Raw genomic sequence first — 14,507 nt, forward strand, 5'->3', positions numbered from 1 at the left:
CAATTGACATTTGTGGAGAAACTTGCAGCTGTCGCTTTGATTTTATTAGGCTTGAGGCTTGAGTCGCATGAGTAACATGAATGGGAATCGATAAGCGGTGGTCCTGCTCAGACCATTGTCTACCAAAGGTCTGGAAATCCAACTGTACCCCTGCTGGGCCTATTCTTGACTATGGTTCCCTGTCTGTCTGCCTGCCTGCTCTCCAACCAAGCAATGGCTGGGCGATGTGTTGCTTCAGTCATGTGTGGTTGTTTGATGGATGTCTCCGCCTTAAAATTCACTCATCCTATTTACATGTGGCTTTCCCCCAATTGCTTTATATCTATCTCTACTGTCGCACCTTTGACCTACACAATTCCCCTGCTGTTATGCTCTTCCGCCATTAGGCTGGAGCAGAAGGCGTGCCCTTTATTTTTCACCTGGACAATTGCTCTGATTTTGTACTCCCAACTAAATGCCAAGTGCCAACCAGTCTCTTACCTTGGACCTGTTCTTCCAAGCTTTCCCTCGAGTTTGCTACGGACTAACACAACGAATCACAGCTCCTTTTTAACAGTAAGAGAAAAATAAAATAAAATCGAGTCCGCAGATCGTTGCTAGGTTATGCAAATTGATCAGTAGAAACAAACGAGTCCCACCACTGAAAAAATCCCTACTCTAGAAACACTGACCTAACTTCAAAATTGGCTGCTTGAAAATCAATTATTTGACTCCAGCGAGAACCATCGGTGGTGTGATTGGCAAAACATGTATGCGTAAGTAGGCGTCTTCTCGGTGTTTGTTTATAGTTTGTAGTTAGGGGAGTAAAGCGGGTGAAAAGAAAAAAGGTTTTAAAAAAAAATAGAAGAGGGGAGGGGCAAGGCCAACCGACGACAGTATGGGAAATGTGATATGGGCCACTAGGAAGAAATTGTCCTACCTAAATGGTTGATCAAATGAAGTGGATGTTGAAAGGCCATGTACGACATAAATGCCCACAGAAACAAGTCCGCGTATGATCGGACTCTAATATTACTGATATGATTGACCATGAATTATTGGCTCGAATCCTGCTTTTGTCTAGGTTTGGAGATTTATACAGCAATCATAGCATACAAGTATCAGGTTGATAATGAATTATGGGCCCCATGCCTTGACGCCATGTCTTTTCGCCTCTTAAAGTCTCTATTCCGCGTAGCCCAATCACGTGTCCATCCTCTTCCACTCTAAAGCTTTAAAAAAAAGAACACTCTCGTGCTCTATTTAACTTCAAATGTAGCAAAACCATGTCCCGCTTGTGTTTATTAAGCTAAAACTGAACACCAGAAGAGGGCCTCCAGCAGGGAGAGCCACCAGCCTAATGATTGGTTCCTTCGGGAATTCATAGCAGCTTGACCCACCTGGTAACATGGGCTTAAAGATGAACCCCGCCTTCTGGAGGGTCCATTTCTCCCACTTAATGATGGAACCAGTAAAGCCCCCAGGAATGATGCTCACACTGTAGATGATGGAAATGAAAATTGAATGCCAATCCAAACCAAACCAAGTCCTAAATGACAACTTGGGCCTGTGTGGCCAACCGAAGATGTGACCCATCAACCAAGTGGTTTCAATTAGGTCATGTAGTGCACTGATTAGAAAAGGTCGTGTACCAAAGTAGGTACTAAAAGAAAGGTCGGACAGGTTATCAGAGTTATGGCTACAGGTGTTTAGCTAGTAATTCACGTGTTGGATGCAAGTTGCAAGTGAAAATCATATGGTTGGCAGCTGAGCTGAAGATATAAAGTCACAAAATATGGAAAGGAAGCAATCCTACCTGTGGGAATAGTGCGGGGGAGGCTTGGAGATTAGGACATCCATTGACTTCACACGGTGGCACAAGTCCAATGTTTGAGTGGGAGGGTCCCCAGGTAAATGTTGTTATCATTGGGCTCATGCTAGTGGCCAATCACACTCCTCCTGTATAAAGGGTGGCTTGTGGCTTGCGCCGGGGCGAATAATTCAATCATTCATGCTCCCAAGTACAGTATAAATGAAGAAAGATCCCATGTGAGTATTTTGTCGTCCCAATTTGCTTTTGCTTTTATCGAGCTTTTTGCTTTTTGGGATTTTGGGTCAACCTCGCCTTCCCCTTCACCGCCCTTTTACGCCTGCCAGGAAAAAAGGAACACCCTTTTGTCAATTAAATCTCCTAAGGGGAGGGAAGAAGCCACAAAGCAAAGATGATGTTGATATCAGCGGTTCGCACCGTTTAAGGTATCCTTGTCCCTAGAAGGAACAAAATTCTGGAGAGATTTTCTCACTAAGGATTTAAAAGAACAATTCAAACGACTGCCTCTCCTTTGGAAACCAAGGCTCATCTCATTGTGAAGAAGGATGCTTAGCCAATTTGTAAAGGTATAGATTGGGTTATTGGGTTATTGGTTACTTGAGAAGACCTGGCTGAAGCAAAGGTTCATATGGCTGCAAATACAAAGAAAACAAACTGAAGTAACGAGGGTTCAGCTGAGGTGGCCCAACCCCACAAACAAGATTGCTTAACAGAGAAACCCACCAACTAGTTCCTACACATGCTGCAGTAATTTTGGTCCTTGGGGTGATAAATGCACGATCCATAAAAGAAAGGCTTCTCTCTGCAGTAAGGAAGTAAACCTAGTAGCCAAAAGTAGGAGACAACAACTAATTGCGGTGCTTCAAGGGCTCCTTTCAATCTTACAAATCCTTATCATGCAAGTCATTTTCAGTATCAGTTTTCAAATCAAGTCTTTCTTTCTCTCTCTTTCAATCATGCAAGTCTCTTTCAGTTTTTGCTTTCCAATCAACTCTTTCAGTGGGAAGGCCAAAGTGATTACCCACATGGGGCTATGGGAGCAGCAACGACAAAACGTACACTATTCAAAGCCAAGCTTTACCAACCACCTCGACTCACGAATCTCTCTATCAAATCATACCAAACTGATAACAACACAAAACATAAAATAGAATAAGCTACACGCCTACATCAAGTACATTGTTCAATTTGATGCATCTTCTCCAACAATATCATGGGTCTCCTCCATACATCAAAAAACACAAATTATTTGAATCAAAGCTAATTCTCTGAAAACATGTATTTTTTTACCTTCCATAACCTTACCAGAGTTACCAGAGTTGCATACGTGCTAAGAGCAGTCAGGTTTGGGTTCAACACATGCTAGAAGCCTCCTGAACAGGGGAGGACAGACTATGGATTTGAATCAGATCCCTTATGATCGATGTGCAGGGAAGATATCATCAGGGAATGCACAATGCATAAAGAAGGTTATGCATGAAGCGTACATTTCTGTCCTTCTAAAACTTCCTTGTTTGTGCTCTCCGACATAAGCATCCTTGTAAAAATCATTTTGTATATAAGCACCACCTTGAACGGTACACTGCATCAGGCAGCAAGACCAGATCATTTCTAATTCATTATGGTCATAAGATTAATAGCATGTACAACTTTTATGAGCAAAATCAGCAACAGAAGTGTTGCGAGTATAAAGCACAGAGATAACCAAAATAGGATTGAGAAAGGGTTTCACATAAATCAATTAGGGGTAATAATGTTTGGCACTGGCAATGGATGATAAGCAAATGTGAATTTACCCATTTATTCATGGTTTTCAAATTTTGGTTTATGGTACCTATGACGCTTAAAGGAGTCGGGTCATGCAGTAAATTTCCTTTAACCTTCACTTTTAAGTGAATATGTACAACCTGTGTCAGTAGCTCACTTTCTGGACTCAGAACATCTCTTATTAGAGACATCATGTTGGTTTTGCAGGGGTCTTGTCTTCCTGTGGAGAATTCGAATCTTCCTTCTTCTCCATGATTTGTTGTATACCTTCTTGATACCCTTCAATGAAACTTTTGAGAGCATCCCTATAAGCAGAAGCCCTTGTCATATATACCCGCTGCAAAGCAGGTCTCAGTGTTTCCATTCCCCCTCTGGCAGCCACCGCTATTTATTTAATCCCAGAAAAAAGGTATGGCACCATTGTCAGAATTCAACACCACAAATTTCAAGTTCAAGGAGCAAAAATAAAATGACAATAGGACCCATCATACACGTTATATCAGACAAGTTGAACTCATAATCTTACTGATAGCATAATCATCATAAAACAAGGAACTAGTGCATTTTCCACTGTTCATGCATGGAAATACAGGAATATGTTTCCATTGTGGAGTAATTCTCCTCTGTAATAATACCTAAAATTATCTCCAATTGAATCATAAATAACTAAAAAACACTTGGTTTGGCCATTTTAAATGATCCATTAATCATGGTTCTCTTTTCAGCTATAGGTACACACCCAATAGCAATAGATGGCAAAATTTTCATTCAAATATGCAACATAAATTGAGGCAGAGAACAGTGTGTGACAAGTGAAGAGAGTAACAAAGATTCCTGCCAATAGAACCACCTAGTCAAGACAAGCATATAATATAATATTTATCAATATAGTTTATTATTATCTCAATAAACTTGTTTGCCTCAGTGGGAGATAGTGTGTTTTGGTGTGCAGAGCACTTGGAGCAACCTTTGATAACAACAATTAATGTTGGGAAATGAACCAATTAGAAGAGACCAAGGTCTACACCAAAGCAAGGAAAGTTGTTTCTCATCACAAAACTTTCCTTGTGGTTTTGGTGTCTCTTCCAAGTACAATTTTTTTGATAGGCAAGGACTTCTTCAATTACATACTAATTGTTTTCCCTCATTCTCATAGTCATACCACAAATCCCTAAAAGAAACATTTAGATGTGTTTGGTAAAATTAAAAACTTAATACCTAGTGACTTAAGATGGCTTAATCTAAATGTTGCTGAATTTGTTGACTTAAAACCGATTTATTAATTCTTACACTAAGTATTAAGGTTATTTGGTAAAACCAATTTTTTTTACTATTAAATATAATGTTTGTACTCTTATTAATATTATGTAATGTCTTTATAAGAAAAAATAGTTGATGCTTGTGATAGAGACTTAATGAGAAATAGAAAGTTTTGGGCAATGAGAGCACAAAACTAGTTTGGATTCACAAACAGTGATTGCTTTTAACTTTATCACTTTTGATTTTAAGTAGCATTATTAAGTTATATTACCAAACATAATTAACATGCTTAATGACTTAAATAGTTAAAAACTCACATGACAATTCATAACACTAATTAAAAGCCAATTTAGCAGAAAAAGTAGATAAATTAGATATTTATGGTTTTAAGCCATATGAACCAAGTAGAACATCAAGTAACTTCCTAACACATATATGTTAAGTGATCTACCACAACTTTTAGACAACATTTTGTAGCATCAATCCATGACCGTAAGATAGAAATTTCTTACCAAGATCCTCCAATGTGGAAGGTTCTTTTTCTTTAGTTGTACTCCTTGCTCCCACTGGTTTATCTTCAGTCTCTTCATCCTTCTTATAGTCATTTGGCCGAAGTTCAGGACCAATATCCCGTACCCAGCTAGCAGCATAAAGCCTAGATGCCTCCTTCAACACCTGAAACACAATTAAAGGGATGTGTTACAAGTGGATGCCACATTACTCCAGTGTTAATGTAATTAAAAGGTTTTATTTCCTTTTGCAAACATTTGATACACGATTTTATTGACCAAGTTCATATGCATGTCAACAGAGGAAATAGAACATGCATGATTATATCCCCAATGCCAATAAGGTGATCCTGGTTATGGCACTAACAGATTTATCTAAAATTAGGCTAGGATCATTCCATACTCATGACTCGTATAAAAACATATCATTTTTATACTTTAGTCAGGACACTCTGTTATCATTGAAAAGAAGAAGAATGAGAGCTTACATAATAACGCTCTTGCCAAGTCAATTTCCGCCGCTTCTTTATATGAGGAGGATCAGGTAATGATGAAGGAAAAGCAATTTCTTTTAAGTCATAGCGAATATAATCACAAACTTTCCTCCAGACTACCTTCAATTTCATTTTGATTTGTGATACGTCATGAGATAAATCTGCAAACACAAAAAAGTTTACTTGGTGAATATAATTTTTTTAAGCACTTCCATAGAGAAACAGGTAATTTGGTTTCTATTCTAAATAGATCAGTCAGGTGTCTTATACATATGGAAATGACCATTATCATAATCAATTAAAAAAAAGAAAAAAGAAAAAGAAAAAATTGTTCTGTTTGAGGGAAGTAGAGTCCATTGATTCCACACTCGGAGATACACGCACATACACCCACTCACACCACAACCACCATTGCCTCACTCCTGCACGTGCGCACACACACACACATGTATATATATATCTATATATATAGAGAGAGAGAGCGCATAGATTGCATAGTCACATGCTTACTGCCATGCCCATGTAAGAAAAAACAAAAACATGCAATTCCCTTGATGAATTCGAATCTTCTTAAACTAATTTTTTGTCAGATAACATATGGTACAGGATGTAAACATCCTTTCTTTATAAGTAAGAAACTTATATTACAAGTACAGAAAAGAAGTGAACCCTAATATAAGAAGGATATACGAGGAGCACATATAGAAAAGCAGCAAGAAAAAAAAAACAGCAGCCACAAAACATGGTCCTGGGAAATAGGAATTCTTCAGCAGGTAATATAAATTCCTCTTCCACATAATGTGTTTCTCAAGTATGTGAATAGTGTCTAATGTCAAATTGTTTAATGTGTTTGCCAATGCCAATGCATGATATAACAGAACTAAAGGCAATGTTTCCATTTCACACATGAAACATAATCTTTATCATCCAATGAACTGTAGTTGAGTGCAAAGAACAACAGCTGAATCCAAGGCCCTGACTGTGCTTGTTTTCTAACTAAAAATACCTTCTCCATTAAATTACTACCAACAAATGCATGCTGATAAACTATTCAGAATTTTAATTTCAATTTTATTAATTTATCCATTTATTTATTTTGGATGCAAAGAATCATGAACCTCGTAGAATCATATATCTAAGCTAACATAAGGTGTATCCCAACTACTTCAGTTAATTCATGCATCCTTTTCTCCAATTTTCAATTTTTCACTACCTACAGACATATCTTCTATGAAATCATAGGGGGAGTTTCTATGAACTCATACACTGTCATGACCTGTTGAATACTTGACTTAACAAAGCCTTTATCCCAACCAAATTCCAGCTCCATCTAGATTCATACTCTCAACTATATCCTCAGCAATCCTATCATTTATCACCACCTTCATCTACATCTTTCCTACCCTTACCTCCCTAGTTTGGAGCCCGTAACTTGGATCAAATTACAATTTACAGGTTCTCTTCCCAGGTGGTTGAACCATGATAAATCATAAACTTCCTTTTCGTGATGCAAATATTGATATAATTTGGACCCAAATTCTCTTTTATCCATATGAATATTGAATGTTCTTCTCCCTTTTTTCTATCTTCACAAGTGTTAGGGAGAATCCCAAAGTAGATTAAATAAGGGGGAAAGGCACCTATTATCAAAGAAGGGAATATAGCTTAAGAAATAAGAGTTGTCAACAAAAAGTTATAAGCCGTGTGCCCGCCAAAGATATCTTAAGCAAAACAGATCATTATTTAGAAATATTAAGAACAAATCAAAAGTTTCATGAATTAATTTCAATGGACTATATTGCCTAACAAAAAAATCTAGGGTTCTGTTTTGGTTACCGATAACACAAGGGAATATAAAGAAAGTCAATATCAAAATTCATTTTACTTTAACCTAACAAGGTAAGAACTCCAACAAATACTCCTAATACAATTAGCTGCCTCAGTTGACTTTCCATTTCTTAGAAACAACACCAGAAAGAAATCTGAGAGAACATCTGGTTGACTTTTCATTTCTTCCATTTCCTCATCAACCAAACAAAATGTACCGACCCTATTCTACCATTCAGTGCGATAACATAAAGAATACCAGTAGAGACTTCGATTTCGATGGCGATGGCAATGAGGGCACCGTTGTGGATGGCTCCTGCTCCGGATCTACAGCTGTAACTGCGTTGAGGCGGCGGCAGGTATCTTCTCAAGGGAGTGAGGTTCCTCTACAGGTTTTGCCGTGTCAGTTTCCCGCGACGATGGCTCCTCACCTTTGCGCTGCGAAGTGGTTTTCTGCAATTCTGAAAATTTTCCTCCTCAATGATATAAACGGAGGAATTCATCAAACGAAATAGAAAACGACGTCGTATTTTCTAAAAGTGGAAATGGAAGTGACGAAACTCCATCAGTAGAAACACCTACCTTTTCAATTAATTCAACGGAATCGGAAAATATATTTTCTATTCTTAATAATTTTATTAATTAAAAATTTAGTATAATAATTTCAGTAGTTAAAGCCTTTTTTTTAAAATCTATTTTGTAAAAGAATTTTTTATTCTCCAAAACACAAAACATGAAAAATATATGAATCACAATTAAAAACTATTTTTTATTTTTTTAAAATATAATATAAAAAATAAAGTGTTTTTAGATAATTTACTTTAGTTATTTTGATTGTTTTCATTTATTTTATAATAGTTATTTTAAGAAAATAATTATACATTTAAAATGATGAAAAATAAAATATTAAATATTAAAATTATTATTTTTTAAATTAAAATTTTATTTAAACATACTTATGCTCTACAAAAATCATAAAATAACTTTAAAAATTTTATTTTTTTTAATTGTTTTCCAAAATAGTTACCAATTTAAAAATAAAATTAAAGTATATAATTCCAAAATAATATATATATATAAACTTATCCATGAATCAGGAAAGGGAATTTTAAATGAAGATTTTTCATTTTTTTGGCTATTTTTTATTAAGAAAATGATATGAACTAAATTTTTTAAAATATTCATTTTCGGGTAATAGTCGAAATTCGAGAATTGTTTCCATCGAGTAATTGGTAGGTATCAACGGCCCAAACGGGACCTACCATTTGTGTGCAGCTGCAGCATGCATTAGACCTCAGGGAAAGAGACGGTGCAGGAAACTGAAACTGAAGCACAACAGGGCTTGTGTACAAATCCCTCAGAAAAAGTCAGTCCTATAATTAGTCATCTCATAAAAGTAAAAAACCATATTACAACGTACCGTCCTTTTTTCCTATTTTGTAAATTTTTTTTCCCCAAATAGCAGCCACAAGTTTATATCTTTCTCTCTTTTCCTCTGGAAATCCAGGGAGAATAGCTAAAACCCTTCCCCCTTCCTCTTCTTATGGATCGTCGGCCTTTTTATCAACCCATATCCCACAAGTTTCACGTTATCGTTTCCCCAATCATCATCAACAAAGAACTGACTTTTATTATTTCCTTCATTGTTATGCTGACTTCATCTATTATTTTCTTTTATAACGTAAGCCCTTCCACGCCATTCTCTACTTATTTCTTGGCTAAAATCGTTCCCAGCTATCGAAAATCAGCCCCTGGAGTTTGTGATTATTCTAATGGGAGATGGGTTCGAGACGATAGTTACTGGGTCGGGTCCTACAATGAGAATTGCCCGTTTATCGATGCTGGTTTCAGGTGTCGAGAAAATGGACGACGTGATCTAAGTTATCTCAAATGGCGGTGGCAACCCCATGGCTGTGATCTTCCAAGGTACAATTTCCATTTGCATTGTTCTTGTGTTTTTCTCCCCATTCAAAAAACGGTTGAGATTGAAGAATGCCGTTATGGCTTTTAGGAGACCCCCTCTTCATTCCTCTTCCATCATAGTAGGAATGGGAATATCTTATCAGAAAAAACAAATATTATAATCTATATGAAAGCCAAAACCTCGTGCATGTTTGTTGCTGGGTGCTTGCCAACTAATAAAACGCCTGTGACTTTTGAAAATATATATATAAAACGAAAACCACGTCCGTTTTAATGTTCTGGAGAAAACAGTTCTCATCCTCAAATGGAACAAATTCTTTTGACAGTGGTGTTTTTAAGATACTTTGCAGAGTAATTTACGGACATGAATGTCTTTAATTTTGCTACCATGTTTTTTGGAGGGTGAGCTGTGGGTTAATGCAGGAAAATTGAGGAAATGGTCCAAAAAGATACATCACAATCTTTTTCTTTAATTCTCTTTTCTCTCTCCTGTCCACAATCATGCTCACTTTATTTACGCTAAGATTACACAGATAAGTTTTCTGATTGTATTCATGTTATCCTAATCGTAATAGGTTCAATGCAACCGACCTTATGGAGAGGAGTCGGAATGGGAGAATAGTATTTGTGGGAGATTCAATCGGGAGAAACCAATGGGAGTCTCTGTTATGCATGCTCACAACAGCAATTTCTAATCAGTCTGCAATTTATGAAGTGAATGGGAACCCAATAACCAAACACAGGGGCTACCTCTCTTTCAGATTTCAAGACTACAACCTCACAATCGAATATTACAGAGCGCCCTTCCTAGTTTACAATGGTCCCCCACCGGAGAATTCCTCAGACAAAGTCCGAAGTGCTATCAAGCTTGACCAACTGCATGGGCGCTCCAAACAGTGGACTGGAGCCAATGTTCTAGTTTTCAACGCTGGACACTGGTGGAGTGAAGACAAAACTACAAAGATGTACTAGCTTCGCCTATCCGCTCTGTCATGGACATCAAGATAAATAATCGTAAGGCTTTGTTTCATGGCTAGTATTTTTCTTGTTTCAGGGGCTTCTATTTTCAGGAAGGAGAGGTTTTGAACATGACGATGGATGCTATGGAGGCATTTCGGAAGTCTCTGTGGACGTGGAAGTCATGGGCAACACAGAAATTAGATCCTGAAAGGAGTAATATCTTTTTCCGAAGCTACTCTCCAGTTCATTACAGGCAAGTATGTTTATGGGCATGACTTCAACTGCCAGACCTGATATTAAAAATAAGTTAGGGCACATTTGGTCATCCTACAGGAAATTGAAGGGCTGCATTTCCCTCCTTTATAAGGTGGGGATCCGTCTAAGAAAAAGGCCATTGCAGAACCCAGGTTCCCATTTCATTTGGCGTGATTGGTTCTCACCTTTAGAAAACAATGGAAGCCAAACAAGCTTTTTAGGGCTTGAACATACTTCCTTGCAGGGTTCTAAGGCAAGGTGTTTACCTGTGATATTGCAGGGATGGTAAGTGGAATGGAGGAGGTCATTGCGATCTTATTACTGAACCAGAAACAAACGACACCAAATTGGAAGCTGAGCCATTGAATAATGTATTCATTTCTGAGGTAGTCAAACAGATGGAATACGAGAATAGAAATGTCCAGCTCCTAAACATCACATATCTGACAGGGTTTAGGAAAGATGGCCACCCTGCAAACAATCGGGAGCCTGGCATTGGCGATTCTGCCTTTCAAGACTGCAGCCATTGGTGCTTACCAGGAGTGCCAGATACATGGAATGAACTTCTCTATGCTCGCCTGTTGTCCATGGGATTCAGGACCAAGTGAAAAAAAAGGAAAGAAAAAAGAGAGATATGAAAAAAATAAATAAAATAAAAAAAATAAAGAAAGAAAAGAAAACAACTAGACTACCTTATACTGAAGATTTTTTTTCCTCAATTTTGAGGGCTGTACATTGTCTGCACAACTTATACTCATGCTAATTCATCCACATTTTCTTCGGTGTTTAGTTCACTGGTTTCCATTTCCTTCATTTTCTCAAGCTGCCTCAAGAGATCCAACCTTTCTGGTCCATATGTAGAGGGTATCTGCCAAGAAACAAATTCTTGTAGCCTCACGTATGCAGGTCTTGAATTCCAAAAAGTATTTGACAAGAAAAAAAGAAGGCATGTCAGATGCTACACACCAGAGCTGGCATATATCTCTGAATAGCAGCCAATATGGCTGCATGTCCAACTGCTGTAACCTGTGGGCATTTCGACAGTAGGTCACAAGGGATCAAGTGGCAAGACAAACATGACAGAGAGGTAATGTTTCCTCTGGAGAAATTTTGTAACCATACACAGAATAAAGTATGTAAAAAACAGAGACTTGGAAAAAACAGTTGAACAGATTTCAAGCAAAAACATTCATCTTTTTAAAGCTTATAAAAGGCTGAATTTTTTACAGAATATTAGAATGCAATAGGTATTTAAAATGCTATAATTAATATTAGATAATAACAGTGATAACTGAAGTGGTGAATTATCCTCGGAGCATTAAAACATTGGTGCAATACAAAGAGTGACCCATGGGGTAAACATCAAGGAGTAAGTAACATAGGTGTTGGAGTGAAGTATAATAAAGTTGACTGTTGAATGCAGCCACCAGGATTATAATCAACAAGAGCAGTGCTGTTTAATAACTCTGGAATATAGCAGTGTATGTACACACAAACAGAATCATATTAAGGACATACTAGTTGTATATGTCTATAGACTTCCATAATAATCACATGGTGAGTGCTAATTTCCATGACTGGATTGTTCTAACACTTTCTTTTGTTTGATGTGGCAAGGGTACCTCCATGGTCAATTGGACAATCACACTCATCTTATTTTGAAATGGAAGGAAAAGCAAGACCCGTATCAACAGAGATTAGGAGTCTTATATGGTATGGGTATCATTCTGAATTTATAGTTCAAAGTCGATAAAAATGACAGAAAGAAAGAATGAAAGATGAACAGGGTACTTCACAATTAACTAGACATGGTCATTTTGTTTGGAACGGAAGAAACAGTGAGAGACCCACATCAGCAGAGATGTGAAATTGTGTTGTATGGGATTTTCTGATTTCATAGTTCCATGTTAATATATTTAACTGATAGAGAGCCAAGCAAGAACAATGGACTGTGTACTTTCATAACTAATTAGACAATGGTGACCATCTTGTTTTAAGAAGGGAGGAAAAAGTGTGACCCACCCACATCACCAAAGATGGGGAGCTGCGTCGCATGGGCATTGTTCTAAGTCAACAGCAAGGGGAACCATGTAGTATGCACATTGCTCTAAATCAATAGTTCTAAAATTGAGAAAGAAAATTGGGCAGTTGATAGGAGAATAATATAAAGCCAATGGAATAATGCTATATCAAAACTCACAGGGAGGAGCATGAGAACACCAATAGGAACTACGGATGCTAAATCAGTTAAAGTTCTCTGGAGAGCTTTCTTTTCCTTCTCTGTCAATTCATCTCCTATTAAGACCCTTCTGATCAATCCTGTAGCAGCAGCAACATCAATAGCTAGAAGCTGAGTGCCTTGCCAAACATCCTGCTCATTGGTAGCAAGATAATTATCAAACATCAAATAGCAAGAGAAGGGAAAAAAATAGATGATGACATTGAATAATACATGACTTCCAAAACATTGCAAAATGGTAAACTGGTGTTCATTATGATTCTTCACAAATAAGTCCACTACATGTGTGTTTGCATTTGGGAGTGTCTTGGGTCCCCATCCACACATAGGATGCTTAGGAATTCTTTTCTAGGTACCAATCTAAAATAAAATATCCCAAGTAACAGCCAACAGCTAGAAGATCACCATGATGGCAGAGAAAAATTCATAGCATCAGCTAGTAAAGTTGCCTCTTCAGAAAGGCCAAGAAAAATAGTAGCACAAGTCTTTTGGTCAAACAGGCTAAAAATTAGCCCAAGCAATAACCTTTACTCACTAGGTCTTAGAGAATCATTAGAGTTCATAGGTAGATAGTTTCATCTAGGTAGAGCATGTAAGTGATGAGTTCATGTTGGCTGTAATGCTTTTTTTACCATTCATTTTACTTTTCCATATTGCTTAGAAAGCATAGGGGCATTATTGTCATTCACAAGCTCTTTATACAAATATACAGAGCTAGACAGAGAACCTAATCTCTTGTAAACCTAACAAGTTAACTGTTCGTCCATCAACTGTGATATATGTGCATAGATTGTAAACCAGGGCTGCAATACATAATATTTGGACCATATATCATCCTTTTAATTGCGGGAAAATGGTAAGAAATTCATACCGTGCTAGTTTCTTTTAGCTTGTCAAATGATTTTTCAATGATATTTTCTTTCTTCTGAACCTGGACCAATTGAGTGACTCCATCTTCATCACGATGGGTAGCATTATCAACTGTAACCTTAACGTCCTGAAAATTGAAATCGTCAATCTAATAATAAAAAGTGGGCTGTGAATGACCTCAATGAACTTTACCATGTAGTTCACATGATAATAAACATGAGTGTCACAATTAACTCATAACTACGAATTCATGCACAGGTGAGCATGTGCAGGCCCTTGGAATGTTTTAAAGGTAAGGTAACTAGATCCCAAACCAGTTTTAGGATATGCACCCCCTTCTTGTTTCAAATGGTAATGCATGAACATTAGCCTGACTTGATCATAAGAAACTCAAATTCTTTTAAGACTTGTAGGCTACACGTGGAAGATAGTCATTCTAGGACACAAAAACACACACAAAGGATACCCATCATCTTATATAACTAACAGTAAAAGGTTGAAAATTACACCTTTATTTATTTATTTATTTTTATCAGAAACGAAATATATATAAATAAATATAAAGTTCATGAGAAGGATGAGAGGTCATTCCT

The 14,507-nt window shown here is 37.2% G+C and overlaps 3 protein-coding genes across 7 annotated transcripts in view; 1 reads left to right on the forward strand and 2 right to left on the reverse strand.

The window, feature by feature from the left end:
* Positions 1 to 2,913: 2,913 nt before the first annotated feature.
* Positions 2,914 to 8,165, reverse strand: LOC117920517. 4 transcript variants are annotated; one of them, XR_004652260.1, is made up of 5 exons: positions 7,927 to 8,165; positions 5,835 to 6,001; positions 5,350 to 5,512; positions 3,645 to 3,961; positions 2,914 to 3,392 (listed from the first exon to the last, which is right to left on the reverse strand). XR_004652260.1 is itself a non-coding variant. In XM_034838103.1 (5 exons), exons 2-4 carry the CDS (start codon positions 5,970 to 5,972, stop codon positions 3,768 to 3,770), a joined length of 495 nt encoding a protein of 164 aa, XP_034693994.1. In that variant the 5' UTR covers positions 5,973 to 6,001; positions 7,927 to 8,165; the 3' UTR covers positions 2,914 to 3,392; positions 3,735 to 3,767. The 4 variants fall into 4 exon arrangements, 2 of the variants coding, with proteins under 2 accessions (XP_034693994.1, XP_034693993.1); XR_004652259.1 differs by having other exon boundaries at positions 3,718 to 3,961; positions 7,927 to 8,164; XM_034838103.1 differs by having other exon boundaries at positions 3,735 to 3,961.
* Positions 8,166 to 9,162: 997 nt separating this feature from the next.
* LOC117919995 (protein trichome birefringence-like 8) lies at positions 9,163 to 11,500 on the forward strand. The gene is made up of 4 exons (XM_034837331.1): positions 9,163 to 9,593; positions 10,166 to 10,555; positions 10,645 to 10,803; positions 11,086 to 11,500. Exons 1-4 carry the CDS (start codon positions 9,211 to 9,213, stop codon positions 11,411 to 11,413), a joined length of 1,260 nt encoding a protein of 419 aa, XP_034693222.1. The 5' UTR covers positions 9,163 to 9,210; the 3' UTR covers positions 11,414 to 11,500.
* LOC117919994 overlaps positions 11,135 to 14,507 on the reverse strand; it is a 33,757-nt gene continuing 30,384 nt past the window's right edge. Inside the window, exons 15-19 of one of the 2 annotated variants that reach the window (XM_034837328.1) lie at positions 13,916 to 14,041; positions 13,006 to 13,176; positions 11,772 to 11,831; positions 11,498 to 11,673; positions 11,135 to 11,383 (exon numbers count right to left, since the gene is read on the reverse strand). In XM_034837328.1, the coding sequence (XP_034693219.1) occupies positions 11,560 to 11,673; positions 11,772 to 11,831; positions 13,006 to 13,176; positions 13,916 to 14,041 (471 nt within the window). In that variant the 3' untranslated portion in view covers positions 11,135 to 11,383; positions 11,498 to 11,559. Of the gene's footprint in view, positions 11,384 to 11,497; positions 11,714 to 11,771; positions 11,832 to 13,005; positions 13,177 to 13,915; positions 14,042 to 14,507 lie in introns of those variants that run through there. The other variant, XM_034837329.1, reaches the window with a different exon arrangement.

The sequence above is a fragment of the Vitis riparia genome, chromosome 8 (assembly GCF_004353265.1).
Source record: "Vitis riparia cultivar Riparia Gloire de Montpellier isolate 1030 chromosome 8, EGFV_Vit.rip_1.0, whole genome shotgun sequence".
Taxonomy (NCBI): domain Eukaryota; kingdom Viridiplantae; phylum Streptophyta; class Magnoliopsida; order Vitales; family Vitaceae; genus Vitis; species Vitis riparia.